This window comes from Nyctereutes procyonoides, unplaced genomic scaffold (genome assembly GCF_905146905.1).
Source record: "Nyctereutes procyonoides isolate TBG_1078 unplaced genomic scaffold, NYPRO_anot_genome, whole genome shotgun sequence".
NCBI lineage: Eukaryota > Metazoa > Chordata > Mammalia > Carnivora > Canidae > Nyctereutes > Nyctereutes procyonoides.
The window spans coordinates 20,600,149-20,625,093 of NW_026575049.1; the positions used below are offsets into that span (position 1 = coordinate 20,600,149).

At 59.0% G+C, this 24,945-nt stretch overlaps 1 protein-coding gene across 1 annotated transcript in view; it reads left to right on the forward strand.

The window, feature by feature from the left end:
* The window catches only part of CELSR1 (cadherin EGF LAG seven-pass G-type receptor 1), a 135,580-nt gene that overhangs the window by 39,663 nt on the left and 70,972 nt on the right, over positions 1–24,945 (forward strand). Inside the window, 2 exon segments of the mRNA XM_055329418.1 lie at positions 14,612–15,210; positions 15,212–15,251. Of these exon segments, the coding sequence (XP_055185393.1) occupies positions 14,612–15,210; positions 15,212–15,251 (639 nt within the window).

Sequence of the window (24,945 nt, forward strand, 5' to 3'; positions counted from 1 at the left end):
GTGTATGCACTTCTGGCATCTCATGGGCAGAGGCGAGGGATGCTGCTCAGCATCCTTCGATGCAGAGGACAGTCCCGTGCAGCAAAGAATGATCCAATCCAAACGTGCATGGTGCTGAGGTGGAGAATCCACGGAGGGTGGATTTCGGCAGAGCCCCTTCGTGTGCCAGGAGCGTGTCTTGACTCAGCTGTGTCAGACTTGCCAGAGGCACAAACTCCCTGCATGTGGGTTTGGTGGGCAGCACTCGCTGGGGCCCCTGCTTGGATGTGGGTTTGCATTTTGGCGCGTCATTAACGAGCCAAGTGACCTTGGGTGAGCCATTTAACCTGCTGACCTTCTGGGGCCTGGTCTATAAAACAAGAGAAATGGAAGCTGCCCGACAGGACCCCCGAAGGACTCGGATGGCGCTCGGAGCCGGGTCGAGCTGGGCTGGTCGTCTGCGTGGATGGGGTTGTCAATGGGGACGGTGATGAGACAGGAAACTGGACCTGACAGTGACCAGAGGCAGGGCCTGCAGGACATGGGTGTGGATTCTTCTGTTGTTTAAAAGTGAATCCCAGGCCCCAACATCTGCAGGCTGCAGCTGGCACCATGTGAAGCCGCTGTTTCTGGAGCCCCGTTTGGCTCAAAGCTCCCGGGGCCCCTGGCATGGGAGATCTCTTCTCAGCTCCTGTCTCATCACCCATGAACTCGTGTGGGGGCCCCTGTGAGTCTGAGGGCATGTGCCGCGTGGACCCAGGGAGCCCTGCACGTCTGAGGGGCGGTTCTCTGTCTTATGTGGCCAGCTCAGCCCTGCAGGGTGGGAGGCTGAGCCTGCCAGGGGAGGGAAGGGCCTGCTGTCATGCTGAGCAGGCCCGAAAGCTGTTCTCAGGGGCTTGTGAGAGAGAACCCCAGGCTTGCGGAGGCCTGGGCTGGGGAGCATCCGAACTTAGGGGGCTGAGGCAGCAAGGGGACCTCAGAAGCTGAGCAGTGGCTGCTCCTGTAATTAGAAAGGCCGTGACGGCCACTCCGTACCTGCAGAGGCCGCGGTGCCTGGAGCTCAGGCCCGACCTGCCATCAGGACAGCCTTCCCGGCAGTGGTGATACATGGCATCTTGCTCTGCCCCAAGATCAGGAGTGGGGGGAACCGGGGCCTCGGGTTAATAGTTAGAAGTCCTACGTCAGAAGGCACACCTCCCACCCCCACAGTGGGGCCGGGAAGGGGACCCTGAGATAATCACTGGCGGGCACTTTTGGTGTGAAGTTGAGGAATTGGGAAAAGCAGCGACTTGGGTAACAATTCTGCACTCAGGCAGCCCGGAGACAGTTGCAAACTTAAAACACTTACTCTAGAAGAACCCAACTCACTGGCCATGTTAGGTCAGTGTCCACCTGGCAGGGAAGTGGCCTGGCCCTGCTGTGGGGTGGGGGCACTTCCAGGGATCTGGGCTGATATATCCCTTCCTGCCACCGTGACCCCGGGTGTCACATGCTGGAAAGTGCCACTGAAGCGCGCAGGAGCAGTCTCCTGTCTTCAGCAGCCAGCGCTGTTCCTGGAAGCCTGTCTGCTGTGGGGCTGGGGGAGGCCTTGCTCCTTCTGGGTCTTGGGTGAGGCGTGTGGGGCCGCCCCGGAGTCCCACCTTGGTGCCAGGCACAGCCTCATCGGCACACTTGCCCTTCTCAGATGCCGCCTGCGGGGTTGGGGACTTGGCCAGTTAACACTACGTCCCCTCACGGTCCCACAGGTCCACACGTGTGTGTGTATGCACACAGGCAGGCAGGTGCACATGCACACACGTGCACACACAATTCGCTGGGGCCTCTGTGGATGCTCCACATGCTGTGTTTTCCATCTGCCACACTTTGGTCCCTGTGGATGACTGGCACGGGCAGAGGCTCGGGGGAGGGAAAGGCTGGGCTCCTTCTCGGACTCTACAGCCACGTCCCCCCACAGCTGGTGCCTCAGCCTCCGGGGCCATGCTTGGGTTCCCTGCCAGCCACCCCCTCGAGGCTGACTAGGGAGGGCATGGGCCTATGGTGTAGCTCTGCTGTGAGTGCCTCTGGGAGAGAGCACGCATGGTCCCTGCTCGTCGTCACCAGGTGCAGTGACATTACAGGGACGGTATCAGCCTGGGGCCTGTGCTGGACACAAGCCTTCACCCAGCTGCCCTTCCCCGCCTGCTGGGCCCTGTCCTCCTGCAGATGAAGCTCAGGGCGGCCTCTCCCGCTGCCAGCACTCCTCCTCCCCTCCCCCAGCACCTCATACCCCTCCCCCACTCCCCAGCACCCCACACCCCTCCCTCACTCCCCCAGCACCCCACACCTCTCCCTCCACACCACCATTCTTACCCTGAATGTTCCCCCAGGGCACTTTCCACACCCTGATTGTGGCCCCATCTGTCAGGCTAAGGAGGACAAGACTGGGGTTTTCCTCCTGGCAGCCATAGATCTGGGCCTGGCACACAGACGGCTGCAAATATTTGAATTAACGAGTGATAACGATTTTAATTAGTTAATTTGAGTTTAGGTTGCAGATTACAATCTTTAAGAAGATTTATTATACTAAATAATTTCTAATTATAAATAAGTTTGTAAATGTGGTTCCCTGTGATAATTCCTGAGTGAACTTATATACCCTTTTCAGGACCCTTGGGGTGCCATACCTGGGAAATCCACTTCGTTACTTGTAAGTCATCTTTTAATCATTTAATAACAGGATATCTGATATTAGACTAATCTCTTCATCTGCTCAGACCCACGCTAAAGGCGCCAGAACAAACTCGGAGCTAGCATTCTCCCGCAGAACCTCGGAAGTGTGTGTTCTGTGAGTGTATGTGTGTGGTGTGTGTGTGTGAGCATGTCTGCGTGGGACTGTGCAGTGTATGAGTGCATAGTGTGTGGATGTGTGTGAGCATGTCTGTGTGTGAGCATGCAGTGTGTAGTGCGTGCGTGGGTCATGTGCAGTTTATGAGTGTGGATGTGTGTGCAGTGTATGAGTGCATAGTGTGGATGTGGATGCTCTGTGTATTGTGAATGTGTATGTGTGTGAGTAATGTGTAGTGTGTGTATCTGAGTATGGAGTGTGTATAGTATGAGTGTGGAGTGTGTGGACACGTGTGCATGTAGGGTGGGAATATGTAGTATGTGCGTGTGAGTGTGTAGTGTGAGAGTGTGTGAGTGTGTGGTGCGTGTGTTGGAGCGTGAGGGAGGCACGGTGGCCATGCATACAGTAGGTGCTCAGTGGCCAGCCAGGTGGCCTGCAAGGGTGGGGAGCGCAGGTGAGAACGGTGGCCTTCGGGTATGGGGTGACAGGTGGTGGAGGTGCGACACTGGGGCCAGCGGCCCGGGCCGTGTGCGTGACTCCGGAGAGAACCTGCTCCCCGACTCGTGCTGGGAGCGGAGTCCGTGGGCCACGGTCGCGCAAAGGGGCAGCTGAGGGGCGGTTCCACGTTCTCGGTTCCGGCACCTTCCCTGGGGCTGCGCGGAGCCCGGTGAGCCGCCCGTCCTGGATCCTGGAGACGTGGCTTGTTCCCAATCGCAAGCCGCTCCGATCCGGGCACGTCATGAAGGGCAAGGTGTCAGTGGGCCAGATGTCATCCTGGGCTTCCCTGGAGGTGTCCCCCCGCGGCTCCCCCGATCATGAGCCTCGCTGCCCCCGCTCCTGGCGGCCTCACCCCCCACCCCCGACCGGAGCTGCCAGTTGGCCTTGGATCCGCGCCCCCTGCCTGCAGAGGGGCCTCCAGCTCATTAATTTCAGGGGGTGGGAGTTGGGGGGCGGCTACAAAGGCCACGGGCGGGGGGGACCCACCGAACCAATAGGAGGAAGGAGGCTCTTCTCCCGCCAGAACCACACGCGAGGTGGGAAGCAGCTTTGTCCTGCCATGTGAATACTGGGGCTGATTTTACCATCTGGATGTTGGGAGGGGGCCCAAGAGATGTCATTAAAAGACTCCACTGAAGAAACCCACGTAGGACAGAATGACGATGAGAAGAAAGGGCGTAGCTCACGTGCACGTTTTCTCTATTTGCTGCAAGATGAACACGCACCCGGAGGGTGGTGTAACTTCCCTGTGCTTCCTCCACAGACTTCCTGGCCAGTCCTCTAAACCATGGAGGCTTACCCTGCCAGCGTCGTGCTAAATCAGACTCTTCAAATTTAGGATAGGAATTTCCTTAGCAAATATTTAACCAGGACAAAAAAAAAAATTCCTTGCTTTTCTGTTCTCAGCTCTTGTGATGTAAGTTGCAGATTAATAGACGTCTAGGCCAATATTTGATCTTTTCTGCAGAAGAAAGTGATTTGTCAGGTCTTCACTCGACTGCAGGGAAGGGTTCCCGGGGAGCAGAGATGACCTGCTGCTGTTGGTGGGTGGCCAGGGTGGCCGTTTGGTCCCCCAGGTGCAGAGAGCATTCACTCCGGCCTCTCCCACAGGGCGGGGACGCTGCGGGCATGACCCCGGTGCCTGGCCGGAGCAGGTGTCATGGAGAGTGGCCGAGAGGGCCTTCCCAGGGTGAGGGCAGCTGCCCTCTGCCCCGGGGGAGTCCTGGGCTGGCCCTGGCCTCTGACTTGAGGGGGTCAGGGGGTTAATATAGCCTCACAGTGCTATTTGCATGTCAAAGAGGTCTCAGTAAAATTATTCTGGAAGGGACTTCAGGGCCCCTGAGCCCGGAGACATTTGGAGACCAAGAGTGTGAGCGTGGCCCTTCTATCTCTGTCAGATGCTGTGCAGTCTCCTAAGGAAGGCTAAGCCTGTGGCAGGCAGCTACTACCACAGGCCGGGCTGTAGGCGAGGGCCCTGTGCCCTCCGGGGCTGAGCAGCCAGGTGGGGGGCTGGTGGGGGGCGTGTATACGTCAGGTCCCCTGACCTGCTCCCCACCACCTCAGCTGGCCCACCAGCACCTCCCGTTCTCTTCCCCATCCCCTGGGCCTCTGGATTGAAGGCCCTCGGGGCTCTTTCCCACAGGCGTGTCAGAGCTGGGCCAGGTCTGGAATCTGGAACCCACAAATGCATCGGAACTGGGCCGGGGTCTGGGAGCCCACGGGCGGGTCGGAGCCCGTTGTTGGGGGGGTTTTAGGAGCCCGGGGCGGTCTGATTCCTGTGTTGCTCTGGGCTCTCTGTGCTCACTCGTCCTTACCTGGAAGCAAGGAAGCAGTGTCTGATGCCATTGGTTCCACTTGCCTTTGTTGTTGCACATTTGCACTTAAATAGGTACAAATTATTGGTATTAGACATCCTTACAGCTCCCTCTCCTCATTAAGCCTCTGCAGTTAATAATTATTTTCTCTCTGTAAAGTGTTCGTGTAAAACAACAGGGAGCCACGTGGAGGCTGCGAGGCCTCCTCCTGCTGCCGTGGCAGGAAGATTGCAACCTGCATCCCTGTCACTGGAGGACCCGGTGCCCCGGGCGCAGCCCCTGAGCCTCTCTGGGCCCCACGTCCCTCGTTCCTGGGGATGTGGAATCCACTGGTGTGTGGCTCTCTCAGTCCTCGCAGACCTCTAGGGAGCAGGAGATCCCATCACCCCGGTTTTACTGAGGAAACTGAGGCACGGGGAGGTTCAGAAACCTGCCCAAGGTCACGGAGGTGAGTGGCAGAGCAAGACTGTCTCAACAGTGACTGTCAGTGCCAGGCGGATGCGTGGGGCCCTTCAGCGGTGTGTGACCCAGGTGTCACATGAGAGCACCCTGGCCTCCTGTGTTGGTGGCAGCTGACCCCAGCCCTTCGGGACTCGAGGGGAAAGGCACACAGGTCTCGCCCGTCGGTGGGGGGGTCGGGAACAGTACCTGCGGCCGTTTATTCAAGCCATCAAGCCCAGGACAGGGAAAACCTCACATCCTTCCTGAGCTTCTCACAGTGTCCCCATTGGAGCCAGAAACTCCTCTGCTTCTCTCCTTTTACGCACATGACCCTCCTCGCCACCCCGTCCCCATCTAAAGAATTTGTACTGTTTCGAAGAGTTCAAATATAGGAAATATGATCACAAATGTATGCGTGTTTGATATAAAGAACAACGGACACGTGTTATGTATTTGATTGTGGGTTCTTTCTGCGGCTGTGTACAGTCATATGTGCACCATATTCCGGATTTGGGGTCCCAGAACCATCTGATCCCAAGGGTTTCAGATAAAGGATTCTGGACCTGTCTCGTTCCGTTGTGGGCATTTCTGGCATTTGTATAAACGGGACCATCCTGTGTTTCCTCATCAGCAGCCCGCCTTTCCTTAGCGCCTGTTCTGGTGTCCCCAGCTTGTGGTCAGGTCGCTTGCACCATTGCATGGCATACAATCCTATGAACATACAGTTCTCTTTTTTCTTTAAAATATTTTATTTATTCATGAGAGACACATAGAGGCAGAGACACAGGCAGAGGGAGAAGCAAGCTCCCTGTGGGGAGCCTGATACAGGGACTTGATCCCAGGACCCTGAGATCATGACCTGAGCCAAAGGCAGATGCTCAACCGCTAAGCCCCCCTAGGGGCCTCTGAACATAGGGTTCTTAGTACACCTGTCCTGCTGTGCACGTATTCTTGTGTGCATCTCCTGGCACGTGACGCATGGCTTCCCCTGGAGTATATTGGGAATTGTTGGCTGTCGGGCATGGGAATGTTCCCCACCCTTAGCTAACTCCCGGTGTTTTGCAAGGTGGTTGGACCAATTCCCCTTTGCACCAGCAATGGACAAACCTTCCTCTCCTTGCTCGTCCTTGGCATCAACTGTTGGTGCCTGGCTTCTTAATTTTTGCCAGTCTGGTGAATGTAAAATTGCATCTCCTTGTGGTTTCAGTTTGCATTTCTCAGATTACTAATGACATTGAGCATCTTTTTATTTGTGTTTTTTTTTTAAAGTTCTGTTTTTGTCTGCTTTTCTTTTTTTTTAATTTTTTATTTATGATAGTCACAGAGAGAGAGAGAGAGAGAGAGAGAGAGAGGCAGAGACACAGGCAGAGGGAGAAGCAGGCTCCATGCACCGGGAGCCCGACGTGGGACTCGATCCTGGGTATCCAGGATCGCGCCCTGGGCCAAAGGCAGGCTCCAAACCGCTGCGCCACCCAGGGATCCCTCATCTTTTTATTTGTTTCAGGGTCAGCTATGTTCCAGTCTGTGGATTGTCTCATTGTTAATTTTTAAATCGAAGTTTTGGCAAAGTACCTGTTGTTAATGTCAAAATTAAACATTTTTCTTTTATGTTAGTGTTTTATGTATCTTAAGAAATCCTTAGGAGGGATGCCTGGTGGCTCAGCCATTGAGCATCTGCCTTTGGCTCAGGGTGTGATCCAGGGTCCTGGGATCGAGTCCTACATCGGGCTCCCCAGAGGGAGCCTGCTTCTCTCTCTGCCTGTGTCTCTGTCTCTCCCTCTGTGTGTCTCATGAATAAATAAATAAAACCTTAAGAAAAAAATCCTTACCGACCTCAAGATCACAAACATAATTTTGCAGGATCTCTTCTAAAATTGGGTTTGCCTTCACATTTAAGTCTTTAATTCACTGGAATTTATTTTTGTGTTCGGTGTGAGATAGGGATCCAATTTCATCTCGTCCTCCATATAGAGAGGCCGTGGTCTCGGGACCCCTTATGGAATAGATCCATGCTCCCTGTTGCCAACTCAATGTGTCAGGTTTCCATGTGTGTGCGGGAGTGTTCTGGGCTCTCTCTTGCCTGTGCGTCTGTTGGTTTGCTCTATGCCAATACTCTGGTTGCTGTAAATGAAGACAAGTCCTGCCTCTCATAGAACTCGTCCCCTCCCTTTTTTCAGTCCCATTGTGGGACTCGATCCCAGGACCCCATGATCACGCCCTGAGCCAAAGGCAGACACTCAATCCCTAAGCCACCCAGGCGTCCCTGCTGTTGGGCCTTTATGGACACCCTTTGTTGGTTTAAGGAAGCACTGGTCTCTCTTGTGTTTGCCAAGAGCCTTTATTGTGAAGGGTTATAGAACCATAGTTATCTTTTCCTCTACTTACTGAGATGCAAATATGCTTTCTAAAAAAGGTGTGGTGTTGTGTTAACACATTTTCCCCTAGTGCTAAATTCCTGAGATAAGTGCAGTTTGGTCTTGATAGGTCGCCTTGTCTCATATATTATTAGATTTACTTGACCTTTTCCTTTGCAGAGAGGTGTTGCATTTGTGCTCACAAGAGACTGGGCCTGTTCATTCTTCCTTGTGCTCTCCTTGTCTGATCTTGGCATCGAGGTTACAGCCGCCTCACTGAGTGAGGGGATTGTCTGCTGCTGCTGCTGCCACAAATTGCCACGGACTTGGTGGCTTGAGACAAGCCCACATTTATTCCCTTGCAGTTGGAAGGATGGAGGTCCTATGCCGGCCTCCCTGGGGTAGAACCGAGCTGTGGCAGGGCTGGGCTCCTTGTCGAGGCCTTCGGGGACCTGCGAGCACCTGTGTTGCTGGGCTGGAGGCTCCTTCCTCTTCAAGCCAGCCGGGCATCTTTCTGGTCCCACTCTGTCCGCAGCTCACTCTCTCTCCCACCTCCCTCTCTACTTGGGAGGGCCCTGGTGATGATGTGGGGGGACCACCTGCAGAATCGGGGCTGCTCCCCCTATGTTAAGGTCAGCTCATCAGCAACTTTAACCCTTCCCCACGCCTAGCATTCTGGCAGGTTCCAGGCTCTAGGACCCTCCCCTCTGGGGTGGAGGGCACTGTTTTGCCTGCCACACATGGCCTTGGTAAGATTGACAACACGAAGTGTCCTGTCCGCCTGTGCCTTGGAGCTGCCACCAGGGTCTGCATCTGCTGCCCAGATGCAGCCTTGGCTCTTGCTTCTTTTGAGCTTCCCAGGAGGCGGCGGGGACAGCGTGGGCTCGGCCATCAGAGGATGTTTCCCCCCGAACTGAAAAGCATGATGCTCCCAGAGCCAGGCCCAGATTGCAGTCCCCCACCGCCCTGGGCGGCGGCTCTGGCCTTCCCATTCCGGGGGTACTGCAGGGCTCGGGACTTGGGGAGCCTTAAACTTGGTCGTCCGTGGTGCCCAGGGACAGTCAGAATTTCGGAGGCACGTCTGGTGAGCCCAAGGGTCGAGGGCCAGACGTGAGGCCGGTGCAATGTGTTGGGGACACAGAAACGTCCAGTATTAAATGAAGCTAAGGGAGCATTCTCAAAGCAATACTCGCAGGCGTGTGTGTGCAGAACCCCAGCTCAGGACAGGAGCATAGAAGGAGGAGCGGCACACGTGTGCACTTGCTCACAAGCACACCCACCCACCTGCGGGGAGGCCAGGGTCACCCGCCACTCTGACCGGCCAGGGTACTGGCGAGGAGCTCGAGGAGGGGTCTGTCCAGCTGGGTGGTGGATGGCACAGAGCCTGGGATGATCCAGACTGGCTCCTGCCCCGCCCAAGTGGGTGGGATGGTGGTTGGCCACTTGTGGGCAGCAGCGTGGGCGCAGTGGCAGGGTGGGCGCAGGCGCCTGGGCTCCGCGGCCACCAGGCCGGTTGTGCTGCTGTATTTGTTAGAAACCTCATCTTTAGTGCCCATGGCTGTCTTGGGCTGATGGCCGCTCCTTGACGTGTCCAGGCCCGGAGACTGTGGGGCTGTCCCTGGGCAGGTGCAGGGACCACGTTGTCTTGCTGGAGGGTGTCGTTTGAGAACACGTAGGAGCTAACTAGCTCTTTCAGATCCATTTTGGACTTTAATCTTTGCCTCAGGGGACTCTGTGGGTTTTCCTGGGATGGGACCCAAGGGTGGCTAGTGCCAGGGTCCAGCAGAGAAGAGTGAGGCTGGACTGGCTTCCTGCTGGCCCTGCTGACCGAGGGAGGCCTCGGGCCGGCCTGGCAGCCACAGAACACTAAACGCCAAGCCCAGCTGCTTCCCGCGTTCCTGGTTCTCACCAGAGGAAGAATCCAGAAACCTTTGTGTGGCTTCCCCGAGCGAGCTGGACTGGGTGTGACCTGTCCCCAGCAGATGTCCACAGTGTCTGGAGCGCTTGGGGTTGGGGCAGCTGGGTGGGGTGCCACGGGCCTTGGTGGCGGAGGCCGTGAGGCCTGCCTGGGAGCGGGCGCCCCTGCATCGTCCGTCTCTCCTGGTCCTAGCACCGCCCGTTTCAGGCCGGGTGACCCCCAGCCAGGGGTTCAGCGCGGCCAGACTCCTAGACCCCCGTCCAGCAGAGTTTCCTCCACGTTGCGCAGTCTGCCCTGGACATAAAGTGAAGGGCAGGCACGACGGATGTTTCCCGGGGAACCTCTCGGTGTGGCCCCGGCGAAGCCCGGGGTGCCTTACCATGGCTGTGAGCCTCGGGCGAGGCTCCTTTCGCAATATTTGGTTACTCCACCCCGGCAGTAACCGAGCGTTTCCACGGGAGAGGGCTCCTTCCAGCCAGCGGGCCCGGGGGCGACACCCAAGGGCCCCTCCATGGACGGGGCAGCGGTGCAGCATCTTCGCTGGTCGAGTGCCCACTGGGCCCGACACTGGCATTGGCCCCGCTGTCCCCGGTCACGCACGTCCCCCTGCTCCCATGATGTGAGCCTGCGTCCCGATATGCAGGTTCTAGGTTTGGCTCTTGTGGTCCTGAGAGAAGCCAGACGCCCTCCAGGTAGCGGATCAAAACAACACACCTGCTGTCTGCCCTCAGTCTGTCCTCGGGGAAACAGCAAATCCCACGGAGGGAGGAATGCTGCTAGAAACCACTTCAAAGTCCCCTGGCTTTGGGTGGGAGCCCCGAGCGGGCCCTCCCTACCTGTTGGGAGGCGTCAGGAGGGGGCAGGATGAGGGACCGGCGGGCGGCCTTTGTCTCAAACCGGCTGGACAGCAAACAGCGCCCTGGGGATCCAGTCGCAGCTGGCATCGCGGGCGGTGCCCATCAGCCCTGGCTGGGCGTCGCCAGTAGGAACTGGAGGTGTCTCCCTGAGACTAGGGGTGCATTGGGGCGGAGTGGCAGAGAGCCACGGCGAGTGGCCTTGTTCCCTCCTGGCACCGGCTTTGTCCTTAGCTGCCTGTCCTCGAGGCCCCAGGTGTTCAGAAACTGCCCTCTCCTCCCCTGTGTGCTCAGCAGACCCTCCTAGGCCAGGCCCACAGTCCCCTGGGCCCTCCAGCCACCGTCCGCAGGGCTTGACCCCAGGCAGTCTGGGCCTGGTGACCTCAGCTGGGCTTGATGGTCAGCCTCTCTGGTCTTCAGGGTCCTCATCTGTGGAGGACCAGCAGGGGGGAAGGTGTTAGCTGATTTGGGGGTGCTGCAAAGCTGGCTTGTAGCTGTTGTCCACAGCCACAGACGAGATGCCTGCGGCACTGACTGGCAAGAGCCCCAGGCAAGGTCCGTGTCTTCCAGGGTGAAAACGGGCTTTGAAATGATAAACCTGCTGCGTAGGCTCTTGTAGGGGAAATAAGATGATACAGGAAAGTAGAGAGAGGAAGGTAAAAATCACCTAATGTCAGCAACCCGGCACATTCCTAGAACCTGACAGCCGTTCCTCAAACTGTCCAGGGACGTCTGAGAAGGTGCCCCAGCTCGGGGGAGCCAAGGAGACATGACAACTGTCTTGTGGGGTCCCGCAGAGGGTCCTGGCCCCGGGAAAGGGCAGCAGGCAAAAGTGGGGAAGTGACGTGATACCGTTGGTTATAGGGGAGACATGGTGCTGAGGATGCAGGAACTCCATACCGTTCCCCCCAGGATTCCCGTAAAGCTGGAACTGATCTAAAATACAAATGTATTGGGGATCCCTGGGTGGCTCGGCGGTTTGGCGCCGGCCTTTGGTCCATGATGTGATCCTGGGGTCCCGGGATCGAGTCCCATGTCAGGCTCCCGTGCATGGAGCCTGCTTCTCCCTCTGCCTGTGTCTCTGCCCCTCTCTCTCTCTGTGTCTATCATGAATAAATAAATAATAATCTTTAAAAAAAATACAAATGTATTTAAAACAAATTCAGGGACCCAGGCGAAATCCCTGTCAACCTTGCGGATGCGTTGCCATCCCTGCCGATAGCTCTCAGGCTCGGGGACAAAAGCATTTTCTCATCTGTGAGGAAAGGCGACTCACTTTCCCCCCAGCAGCACGGCCCCCCGTCGGATCTGTCCCGTCGGATCTGTCCCGTCGGATCTGTCCCGCGGCCTTGGTTTGCGGGCCACGCTCCCTGGTCAGGAAGGCCCACTTCGTTTCCATGGCACCCGTGGGTGGGCAGCCAGGCCCATGTGTCCGTGGAGGCCCAGAGATCCAGCCCAGACAACGTAGGTCCGATGTGAAGCCGTCGTCTCCCGGGACGTGGGGTGTCCGGGATGAGCCCTGGTCTCAAAGAAGTTGGCGGAGGAGTCCTAGGAGGGGGCACGTTTTGTGTTCCCGACCATCGGCATTAGTTTCTGTGCCATGTGGTCGCGGTGTCCCCGAGGGGAGCCGCCCGTCCCTGTAAGATCCCTATTCCTGGGCAACCCCCCGCGCCCTGCCCTCCTGGCAGCCTGCGGGAGGCTGGTGGTTTAAGGCAAAAAGGATATTTTGTAGTGACGGCCACCGGGAAGCAGGCAGGTCCTCTGTCCTGGATAATTATCCTGGGCCTCCGGGAAGAAAGAAAGGCATCGCCGGACCAAGAGCTTGTGTGGGAACCTGCAGACGCTGACGCTGTGTGTGCAGAAGGTTCTCAGTCTTCATGGGCTCCCGGGGGAGAGATGTGAACAAAAGAAACAGGTCATGCCGCTCCCAGGCGGGAAGGTAGGAGAACACGGGTGGGGGGGGGCATGGAGGGAGGGCCCCTGTGACGGGACCCGGGTGGCCGAGGGAGGGCTCAGCAGCCGACAAGGAGGGCAGCGCTGCGGGAAGGAGACAGGGGTGCAAAGGTCCTGGGACAGGAAGAGGGAGCCGCGTGGCAGGTCGGTGGAGGGTGATGGGAACAGGTCACAGAGGTCCCACCAGCAGAGGGGGTACGAGGTGTGGGTTTTATTCTGGAAGCCACTGGGGGCCCCCCAGGGACTGGTGTGACAAGGTGGGCGTTTTAGGGTGCCTGCAGCATGAGGACCACGGTGGGGGGCAACCGAGGCAGCCGCAGGTCCTGCCCGTGTTCCGGGGAGGGGAATAAACATTCTCCGGGGAGGGGAATAAACACTCTCCGTGGTGGGGAACGGGCTGCGTGGCGGGGACGGAGGGAGACGACGGCACTCTGCCACTGGCTCCTCCCGACTGCCTGGCCCCAGGCCGGTGGAACGTGAGCTGCCGCGGGTGCTGTGCTGGGGCTCCACGGACGCCGTAGGCAGAACGCCCTCACCTTGCGGCTCCCGCACCGACGCCCCACACCCGCGCTGCTTCCACTTACGAATCCCGCCCCATTGGGCTTTCACGAGTCCCGGTGGAACGGTTTGCCGCGGTCGGTCGGCGGAGAGCTGGCAGCATGGGGCGTGGGGAGCAGCTGCATTTTCCTGTTTGGATGAGAGTTGTGACCCGGGGTCCCTCCTGAAGTGGCTCGTGGTGCTCCAGGGCCTGAGAGGGACAGTCCCCATGTACACAAGCTCGGGTGCGTCCCACCCCCAGGATTTGGGGCTTTGTGCCTCTGCGGGGACTGTGCTGGGGTCATAGCGACAAGGTGGCCCCTGGGTTCTTGTCAGTGGTCCCGATGTTCCAGAAACAAGTGGGGAGGGGTCCCTCCCTCCCGTGGCTCCTGCGCCCTGCGGGGGCACCCAGGAGGGTAGGAGGGGGTCCGGCCAAGGCTCACTGGCCTACACAGATGGCCTGTGCCCCGTGGACCCGGGGGTGCCTGCGTGTGGAAGGGGGGCACAGAGGGTGGGGAGCAGGTTGGGGAGGGTTGGTACGGGCTGCAGGGACTCGGAATCTGAGCCAAGGATGTGAACTTTGCCAGGTTTTCTCAGGGTCCCCTTGCACATTTGGGATGGGGCCTGGGGGGGAAGGTGACAGCCCCTGGGTGGGGTGGCTGCACCTGTCAGGGGTGCCTGGAAGGCGGATGATGGTGCTGGCCCATGGTGAGCCCCTGTGGCCCCCCTTGGGCCGCTCTCTGACCCTGGGCTCCAATGATGATGGGCTCAGCTTCATAACCCGGATACTCCACCCGTTCCCGTCTCACGATCCTGAGTGCCGCGTGTCGTGCTTTGCTTCCCTGTGTGGGCTGAGGCACACCTTGTCTCCTGCATGTCTTCCCAGAGCAGCGTTTGCTGAGAGTCTCCTGTGTGCCGGGTGCGTAGGGATGAATAGGGTACAATTTTGGGGAAAAAAAATCAATGTGGTGTTGACCAAGGCCGTACCTGGATGGCACCGTCCTGGACACTGTGGGGTCGTAGTGGGGCTGGGGATGGTGCGATCAGAGCGGGGTCTCCCGGTGTCTGGAACAGGTACAGAGGGGGTCAAATGGGGCTCCACATCCCCACGTGTGAGGTGGGAGATGGGGAGGCACCAGGCTGGGTTGTGGGTGGTCCTGGGATGTCCTGCTGAGTGCTGGGGGGTCTGCGGGGTCCTTTGGAGCAAGGCAGGCTCAACGGGAGCTGTCCTTTGGGCAGCCGGGGTGTGGAGGGAGAAAGATGGGGTCTGGGAAGCCGGGGTCAAGGAGGTGGCACCGGTAGGGACGGGCACGGGGACTTGGGGGGGTTTGGGAGGCTCAGGCTCAGTTCTGTCCTGTTGAGCACAGCTGAGGCCGTTCCCGGGTGGGGCTGGGGGCACCCAGGACCCCAAGTGACCCTGACCCTCCTTGTGTCCACAGACGGCATCCACAGCGTGGCGGCACTCTGCACCCTGCGCGTCACCATCATCACGGATGACATGCTGACCAACAGCATCACCGTGCGCCTGGAGAACATGTCGCAGGAGAAGTTCCTGTCCCCGCTGCTGTCCCTCTTTGTGGAAGGGGTGGCCACGGTGCTGTCCACCACCAAGGACGACGTCTTCGTCTTCAACATCCAGAACGACACGGACGTCAGCTCCAACATCCTGAACGTGACCTTCTCGGCCTTGCTCCCTGGCGGCGTCCGCGACAAGTTTTTCCCGTCGGAGGACCTGCAGGAGCAGATCTACCTGAACCGGACGCTGCTGACCGCCGTGTCCACCCAGCGCGTGCTGCCTTTCGACGACAACATCTGCCTGCGGGAGCCCTGCGAGAACTACATGAAGTGCGTGTCTGTGCTCAAGTTTGACAGCTCGGCGCCGTTCATCAGCTCCACTACCGTGCTCTTCCGGCCCATCCACCCCATCACGGGGCTGCGCTGCCGCTGCCCGCCCGGCTTCACGGGAGACTACTGCGAGACGGAGATCGACCTGTGCTACTCCAGCCCCTGCGGCGTGCACGGCCGCTGCCACAGCCGCTGAGGGCGGCTACACCTGCGAGTGTCTGGAGGACTTCACCGGTACGTGGGGCTCCCTGGGGCTGGGCGGGCAGGGGACCAGTGGGTTCCGGCCGCCTTTCTCCGTCCACCCTCCCTCCCCGGGCAGTGGCCAAGGGCCCGGTGCGGGTGTGGCCTCTTCGTGATGCAGGGACGGGCAGGAGGGTGGCATATCCCTCACGGTGCACAAGGTGGGCATCTCCCCCAGCGTCCCAAGGTCCCTGTGGACCCTGCGTGAATTGGAGTCACCCTCTTTTTTTAATATTTTATTTATTCATGAGAGACACACACAGAGAGAGGCAGAGACACAGGCAGAGGGAGAAGCAGGCTCCATGCAGGGAGCCCGATGGGGGACTTGATCCCAGGACTCCAGGATCACACCCTGGGCTGAAGGCAGGTGCTCAACCACTGAGCCACCCAGGTGTCCCTGGAGTCACCCTCTTGATAAGGAAGATTATAATGTGAGAGCCACTAAAAACCCACATGCATGAAGTGACACGTGCTCCTTTAAGTGGCTTTGCACTGGAAGCACATCATTCGGGCTCTCAGGTTTAATGGGCTGTCGCAGCCAGTATCACTGGGGGTAGAAGTCCTGAGCCATTAATCACTGGGGTCTGGGAAGACGGTGCTCACACCCTCTTGTCACTACAGAGATTACTCATCTTCTTTGCCCTGAACACATGCTTGCCTAGAGACATCCTGATATCTTGCGAAGACAAATGACTCCAAGGGGTGCCAGGGATTGTGCTTGAGAACATGTAGCCGGAGCAGCCCGTTTGGAAGATAAATTCCAGGGGAGCCCGGGTGGCTCAGTTGGTGAAGTGTCTGCCTTCAGCTAAGGTCATGATCTCAGGTCCTGGGGTCACGTCCCACATCGGGCTCCCTGCTCAGCGGGGCATCGCCTCATCCTTCTCCCCCTGCATCTCCCCCTGCTTGTGCTCTCTCTCTCTCTCAAATAAACAAATAAAATATTAAAGAAAGAAAGAAAGAAAGAAAGAAAGAAAGAAAGAGAAGAGAAAGAAAGAAAGAAAGAGAAAGAAAGAAAGAATGAAAAGAAGAAAGGAAGAAGAAGAAAAAGGGGAAAAAGAAACGCACACCGGCCCGATGGCAGCCGTCCGGCGTTCGGGAAAGCCGTCTGGCATCAGGTGGGGCCTCCCTCGTACCGGAGGTGCCTCTGCGATTCTAACGTGGACCGCAGCCTGGTTTTCCTGTTGAGTATAAACAGCTGAGAAATTGTTCTCTGCTTGTGTGAGACGAGCCCTGAGTTCACCGAGCTTAGAACAGGGGTTTAGGGTATCAGCTGGTATTTATGAAGCAGGAAGAGAGCATAGCCCGGGGGCTGGTGGGGGGACGGTGCTCTGCATCAGACGAGGAGGAAGAGAGGCCGTTTGGCAGCCCGAGGACCTGGGGGTGTGCGCCCCGGCTTGCTCGTCTGAGCCCCAGCCTGGCCACCATCCTGTGGTGCCACGCAGCGAGAAGGCAGCTGGTGGCCTGCCCCGTGTCCTCCCCTCCCCCTGTCCATCTGAGGCTGGCCGTCCCGTCTGCCTGTCGCTGTCTCTCTCTGAGCGTTAGCCTGAATTCCTGGCTACGCCGGGGCATGGTGGGGAGTGGTGGGGAAGGAAGGTAAGGAGACCCCTGCCCCCCCTCAGTTCCTGCCTCCGTGTCGGGGTCCTGGCTGTGCCCCCGAGGCCTGTACCCCCCCCCCCGCCCTGAGTCGTAGTGGATGCTCCCTGGAGCTTCAGCACATGGTGGTGGCCCGTCCCTGCCTCTCCTTCCTTCGTGGCAGTGAGCTGGCATCTCGGCCCCTTCTGCTGTCCCCCGTGAGCTGCTGTCCCCTGTCCACCCCCTGCACACACATGTGGCCTCGACGGGGCATGCTTCCTCCCATGAACCCTGCTTCAGATGGAGAACCACTGGCCCCCAGACCTTGGGAAAAGGCTACGTGCTCCTGACACTCAGTTGGTAAACAGTGACTCCCTTGCTCCGTAAGTATTAATTGAGTGCCTACTGTATGTCTGACCAACGCACACGTCAGAGCTGCCCCTGTCCAGTCGGGTGGGCCACCCATGGTTGTCTGTGCAGCTGGCCCTGTCAGTGGTCACAACGCGTGGCACTGGGGACCCTGGTGGGGGACAGACCCTCAGGCACCCTCCACACTCTGGTGGAGTCCTAGGCTGGGGTCTCCAGAGGTGGAGGAGACCAGCCTCACATCAGGGGCACAGCAGTGGCCCTGGGTTCCAGAGGTCCTGGACGTAAGTCTGGGGCCACGTCTGGGCTGGGTAAACTGAGGCTGCTGGGGCCCGTGGAGCCCTGTTTCCCTCCTAAGGGGGTTCAACCTGCGGGTAGAAGGGACTTCCCGAGTTCTCCAATTTTGTTTTCATCACGAGGGTTATTGCTCGAGAGGTAATGACCAGGATTGGCCCGGTGTGTCATCACCAGGGAACTCGCCGGGATGTCATGATTGGCATGGGACCCGTCTGAGCATCTCTGGCACTAAAAGCATCTGTGTGTTTCCCTCGGAGATGCAGATGGGCTCAGACGGATTGTTTCTGCTCTGTCCCCCTTCCCCTGCGTCTCCCTTTCTGCCTTTGAAGCCCTCCTCCTCTTGCGGCCGGCCGGCTGGTAATTGCGCTCATTTGCTGGTGCTGAAGGCGGCCCTGTCGTCGGGAGGGTTTTATTACCGGCTCCCCGGTAAGCCGAGCCCCAGCCGCGGCGGGCGGCTGGAAGCGGCCCAGGGGCCCCGGAACACCCCAGCTTCCTGTGCCGCCCCCGACGGGAGACAGCCCGCTAATCCAGGAAGAGCTCCCTGCATCAGGTGCTGGGGGGACACCCGGCAGCTCCCCTGCGCTTCTTAAATCCACACAGGCCTCGAGGACAGCCCGGCCCCAGGGACGGACCCCGTCGTCACGGGGAGGCAGCCTCACCCCGGGAGCAGCAGGACAGGGCGGCTCGAGGGGCTGTGGACGCTGTCCTGGTTTCCTCCCAGCTCAGCAGATGACCCTGAGCGAGCTGGCCCTTACTCTGGGAAGGTTCTGGAAAGTTTCCCGACATCCTCGGTGCCGTGTTTCTGTGTTGGTTGCTCTGCTGACACATTGGGTGTGATTGCCTTATTTCTGTGTCTCTCAGGACAGCGGTAGCTTGGGGCTAATATTTGTGAGCCTTCAGCGAGCTGTGCTGTTCTAGATGATTCCACGTGCATTAGCCCAGTTCCTGCATCAACATTAGGCCCCGTTTATTCATGCAGAGGCTCAGGTGCGGAACAGAACAGTGGCTTCTGGCCCAGTGGTTCTCACTGGGCAGTTCTGCCCCCGGGGACACCTGGAACTACCCAAGGACATTTTTAAAAATATATATATTTTTTATTTTAGAGAGAGGGAGTTCCAGAGAGAGCTTGAGCAGAGGGGATGGAGGGAGAGAGAATCATAGACTCCGCACTAATCGTGGAGCCTGAGGTGGGGCTCAATCCCATGACCCTGGTCATGACCTGAGCCGAAGTCAGGAGAACACTCAACCTACTGAGCCACCCAGGCGCCCCCACCCCAGACATATTTGGCTGTAACAGCCAGGGGTGGGGTGCTGGTGGGTGGGCGCCAGGTGCTCAGCATCCCACAGCACCCAGGACGGCGCTACACGGAGCACAGCCCTGCTGATGTGTGTGTGTGCACGTGTATGTGCGTGCTGGAGCGAGGGGCCCCACTACCACCGGCTGTGCGTGGAGGCAGGATTCCAACCCAGTGCTCGACTCCTGGGCTCCTGCTCGCCCACCCTGTGGCCTCTTCCAGGCAGGCATGGTGGGCTTCCCCATTTACCTGCACACCTGATGTGGTGATGCTCGCTGGCGGCAGCCGTGGCGGTGACCGAGCGCTCCAGCCAAGCCCCTTCCCACAGCCCCACAAGAAGGGGACAGTTGTCATCTAGCTTTAGGAACTCCAAGGGGCAGAGCTACATGGGAGACCTGGGATCTCCATCCTGAGCTCATGTGCTGCAGGGGCCAGGCTCGTCCACCCCCTGCCCCTCCTCCCCGGGCTCACAGGGGTTCCCCTCTTGCACCCCATGACTAATGAGCAACCAAGTCCCAACGATCGTGCCTCCACGTCCCATGCCCACCTCTCCACGCACCTGAGGGCCGTGGCCTCAGCCCTGTCTCTCCCGCCTGGGAGCTGCTCTCCGTGGGGCGCCCAGAGAGGCCACAGAGGCCAGTTGGAAGGGCACTGGGTCACAGCGGTGCCGCCCAAGCCCTCCCAGGGTCCCCCCCCCCCCCCCCCCCCCCCCCCCGCTCTCAGGCCTGGGCCCGCCCCTCTGCAACGGCCCTTTGCTCACCTTCTGAAAACAGCATGCTGCTCTCACTGTGGCCCCTGCCTGTCGCGTGCACATTCTCCATGTCTTCCTGAATGTCACCTTCCTGCCACCACTTGTCTCCCTCAGCAACCCCCCACCATGTCTGCTTGGTGTCGTCTGCTCCCTCCCCAGTGCTAGGCACACAGAAGGTGCTTCGTAAGTGCTCGTGCACATATGAAGGGGTCAGGGTCTAACTGGCCCAGCCTAGACATCCTGGGGATGCTTTTGCTGCTGTTGTCACTGGGCTGGAGGGTACAGGAGGGTCCCTTCTAGAGGGGGAGGTGAGGTATTTATGACTCTGCCCTGCTGGCCGAGCCCCTGCTCTCACCGCAGCTGTGTGCTAACGTGTGCTCCCAGGCTTCTCATGGATGAGTGCCTTCTCGCTATGGAGAACTGCAAGGTGATTTATGGTCACAGATGAATGGCTGCCCATGGGGTGCATTCCTGAGGGTGCAGCAACTCTGATATCCCGGGGGTGGGGGGTTCCTGGATGCTCAGCACTCCGCGTGTCGGAGGGGAGGCCGGCGGTGGCCGTGCCTGGGCCAAGACATTCGGGGTACTGCCCCCCACCGTCGGTCGCTCTAGCCGAGTCTTCTTCTTAGGGTCCTGTTTATTCTGGAGTGTATGATTTTATTTTATTTTAACTTTTTTTAAAGATTTATTTATTTGTTTATTCATGAGAGAGGCAGAGACACAGGCAGAGGGAGAAGCAGTCTCCATGCAGGGAACCCGATGTGGGACTCGAATCCGGGACTCTGTGATCACGCCCTGAGCCCAAGGCAGATGCTCACCCGCCGAGCCACCCAGGTGCCCCTGGAGTGTATGATGTTAGATCCCTGGGCCACTCGACTGGATTCAAAGCGTGATTCGGCGAAGGCTGCAGAGTAGCCCTGCCTCTGAGCATGAAGCACGCAGCTGTCCCTGGGCTTCGGCGTCCGTGCGGCTGGACACCACAGTAGAACGGGTGCTCCCCAGCTGAGATTCAGCTGGTTTGGGAGCCAGTGGGTCAGCGTCACTTAGGAGAGTCTCAGTGATACTGGGTTTACGGTTTGTGCTAACTGCCCCTGGGTGGACTGTCCCAGTTGTCCTGTGCAAGGGTCTTCCGGTGACCAGGACCGTCCTCCGTGGTGGCCTCCCCAGGACCGGGGGCCCTGACCATCCCCCATGGGAAACTTCAGGGCCAGGACATTATGTATGAGTCCAAGGTCTGAGAAACTGCTGGTATAACAACCTAATCATCTTCTCTGTGAAGGAGAATATTTAAAACCAATTCTGGCATGGCTCAGATTGTGTCGTTTAAAAAATGCACAGTACTCCCAACTGCACGTTTTGTCTTGCATTCTCTTGTAAGAGTCATGAAATTTCCATCATCATGTGGCACACGAGCGTGATGCACGATCCCGGGCCGGGGCCGGCGCCTCTGTGTGAGCTGCGGCGTTCCCCCTGCGTGGAGGGGCATCCACACACGGCCCACGCCGGCCACGGTGCGCGGGGCTACAGGTCCCCCTCGAGGATTCCATCAGCAGGGTAGGTTTGGTCCTTAGACCAGAGGGGTCATCGTCCTTCAAAAGGAAAATCATTGCCTGGCCTGTAATGAGATCTCGGAGCAGAAGCAGGGTCTTCTGTCGGGAAGGGGTGCTCTTCGGGTGGCTGGGGTCGCGGCGAGGTTTGCGCTCTCGAGTGCCTCTTCATCCTCTGTCGAATCTGTGTCTAGATTCCAGCTGAGGATATCCAGCGTTTCGTTCAGACATTCTTGTGAAGCTGGGCATCATCGCACTTCGGGGTGACTTTATTTTCCTTAAAATTGTGCACTGAGGGGACGCCCGGATGGCTCAGTGGTTGAGCGTCTGCCTTCAGCCCAGGGTGTGACCCCGGGGTCCTGGGATCGAGTCCTGCATCCAGCTCCTGGCAGGGAGCCTGCTTCTCCCTCTGCCTGTGTCTCTGCCTCTCTCTCTCTGTGTCTCTTGTGAATAAATAAAATCTTTAAAAAAAAAAATCATGCACTGAGACTGCAGCATGGGTAGGTTTAGGAAGGAATCTCCTGTTCTCCGTGAAATCCATAGTGTCCTCCTCCTCTCCTGGGCCGAGTGGCCGTGGGCATGAGGATGATCCTCAGACCGACCCTGGAGGCCCCTGTGGGCGCCCGTTAGCTTCCCGGGGGCCGCTGTGCAGAGGCGCTCACACTGGGGGGCTCAGAACCACGGGGATGCGTTGTTTTCACAGTGGTGTCGCCACGGGTCTGGCACCGAGGTGTGGCCTGGCCCGTACTCCCTCTGGAGGCACTTCTGGTGCCCGGGGGCCTGTGGCGTTCCTAAACTTGGAGGTGCTTCTCCCTGGCCTTTCCCTGTGTGTGTCCTGGGTCTGCATCCCAGTTTCCCACTCTTTCCCAAGGACAGCGGTCATTGGCTAAGGACCCTCTGTCTGGCAGAAGCTCATTTTAACCTGATCATGTCCACAGACACCTGTTTCCAAATAAGATCGCAGTCACAGGTGCCCGGGGTCAGGACCTGAACATACGATTTTGGTGGTGGGGGCGGACATAGTTCCCCAAGCCTCAGGGCTTCTGGTGGTCTGCAGTGGTGGCCACCTCTTGTCAACCTGCTTGTTGAGACTCCGCTGGCCCCAGAGGACACTCCTGGGCGGGTGTCAGGCTCCTGTGGTTTGTTTTCCTCTTAGAGACCTCAACCCGGGAACACGGGAGCCACAGTCCCTCCCGGTGGCTTCCAGGTGGACAAGGGAGCTGGGCACGGGCATGAGCTGGTGAGGAGCAAAAGCGTAAACCAGCACGTCCAGCGGCGTGGACCGAGCAGGTGCCTCCTGCGGCCGAGCCTCCCTGTGCCATCACAGTGCCCCTCTGGGGTCAGGTCACGCCAGCCCCCTTGCGGGTCAGCCCCCGTGGGAGTGCCTTTGGACAGCTGCAGAGGCCAGGCTCACCGGGTCGCCCCTGGCCAGGGTCCCGCAGCTGCTGCACCAAGTCCCACAACGAGTGGCTTAAAGGTGCGGGTTTATTCTCTCATGGGTCCCCCTGGAGGCTCAGGGGGAGGATCTCCTCTTCCAGCATCTAGAGACCGCCCGGACGCCTCGGCCCCTCCTTCCCCTCATTCCAGCCCCTGCCTCCATCATCCTGTCTCCCGCTACTGATCCTTGGCCCTCTGTGCCCCCACCGCCCCATCTCGTGGGGACCCTTGTGATCACCGCAGCCCCCCCGTGATCCAGCACGGCCTTCCCACTCGAGCTCTCCCTTTGAACCACAGGACATCTTTGGGGGATTCCATCATTGTGCTGCCCATACTCCTGCCCCCCCCCCCAGCACTTGGCACCCAGTAGACATTTGTGGCAGGGATGAGTGAGCAAGGCCTTTGCCATGGCAGCCCCACGGGGGTGGGCTGTCCTCCGCTGTCTGGGGACGCAGGGCTGAGGGCCATCGGGAGTTGCTAGCCAGTCGGCTTGTGTCCCTGGCCTGAGAGTGGTCTCTGGCCGCATCCGGCCGGTGTGAGCCCATCACGGGGGTGGACAGACGGCCCTGGGGGCCAGATGGCCAGGCAGGACTCATCCGATGGGGCTGCTGGACACCCCCGGAGGGAGGGTTTCGTGTTAGCCAGGTTCCCTGTGGTTCTGCTGACTCCGAGCCATGAATAAAGAAAATGTCTTCTTTCTGGACATTGATTTGCCCCAAGAAACCAGCCCACCTCCCCAGCACCACACAGGAAGTGGAATTCGAACCATCTGGGGGCTGAGCTGCTGTGTGTACGATGACAGAGGTTTCAGTTAGCATTCCAGCTGAGTTAGGACACGTTGCTGTTTGAGAACTGGCACGGTTTCCCTGCAAGCTGATAAAGCGGTGGGGACCCCCTCCCGGCCTTGAGGCGTACAGCTGCCAGTGTCACCTTCCACCACCGGTTCCACCCCTCGGGTCTGCAGGATCGTGCCTGACCCTCAGCCCTCCCTCCATCCCTCCCCCCTTGGTGGCACAGCCAGCCCGCTCACGCTCTGCTTGGGCGGGGTCCTGCGCCTCTGCACCCCCCCGGGTGTGGTGCCCCATTCATCCCCACCTGCACGGCCTCTCTCTAGGAGACCTCCACAGGCCCGCCCTCCCTCACACCCTCGGGTGTCCCTGTGCCCTTAGACCTAAATCATATCCTGTGTCCGAGATGTCATCTTGGAGCTGGTTCTTGACACATTGCAGACAGATGCCCTGGCCACAGGGCTGTCCCAGGGCCTCCCTGAGCAACGTCTCCCAAAGCTGGGGGTGCCTCCCAAGACGATGTTTCCAGGCCGTGTAACTACTCCAACACCTGGAGGGAGGCAGCTGCAGAGGCCCAGACGGGCACTCGGGGAGCCCTGGACGCGGACTGGGGCTTCTTGGCCTGTGTTCAGGCCCCAGGGCATTGTGAAGACTGTGCCCCCCCAGGACTGGGTGGGGGTGGGGGGCTTGCCTGGAGCCCAGGCTGCCAGGCTCTGCCTCATTCTGGGTCCTGGCACCTCCGAAGCCGCCACCAGTATCCTTCTGAACCCCAACCCCGGCCCCTCCCCTAGCTTGGAAAGGACTGTGACTTTGCTTTGGCGGGGGTGAGGGTTGGGGGGATGGTAAGTGCCGTGTGAAGGAGCAGAGAGGGGGATCTGGGCACTCGGATCCTGGTGGTCACCCCCGCTGAGCCTGCCTGCTGACCACGTGTAAGTGCCCAGTGCCCTCCGGTCGGCCTCTCCCACGAGCCTGGGCAGCCAAGATCCGGGAAGTGCACCTGCATTGTGTGTTCATTCAGCGCCTCCTGTGTCCTCGGCCACTGCCAGCCAGGGCCCCACGAGGACCTGGGGGGGACAGAGGGCACTCTGTGGTCAGCAGCTGCGGGTCCACTGAGCCTCAGGGAGATGCTCGCAGGCTCTCGGGCTGCGGTTTGAGAACTGGCACGGGTCTCTGGGGGATGGAACCAGGCTGGTCCCCTCGGAGCATGATTAGGACTGGCTCAAGCTCCAGGGGCTTCCCTGGGGGGCTTTAAGCAGCAGGAGTGTGTTCTGGACAGTGTCAGAGACCAGAATTCTGAAATCGACGGTGTCCTGTCCCGCTGATAGCTCTGGGGAGGGTCCTTCCTTGTCTCCTGCAGCTCCAGGTGGCCTCAGGTGGCCCTGGGCTGTGGCCACACCGCTCCAATCTGCCTTCGTCCTCACACGTGTGGTGTGGACACGGGATTGCTGGGGTCTCTCATCTCAGGACCGTTAATTTGATCCCATCTTTGCCGTGTGAAGCAGTGGTCACAGGTTCTGGGAATTAGGACAGGGACAGAACTTTCCAGGCCACCACTTAGCTGACTTCAGGGTTGCCTCTTTCCTGGGCCCCTTGTGGGTGTGAGGAAAGGGAGGGTGGGGGGAGCACCCCTTTTCT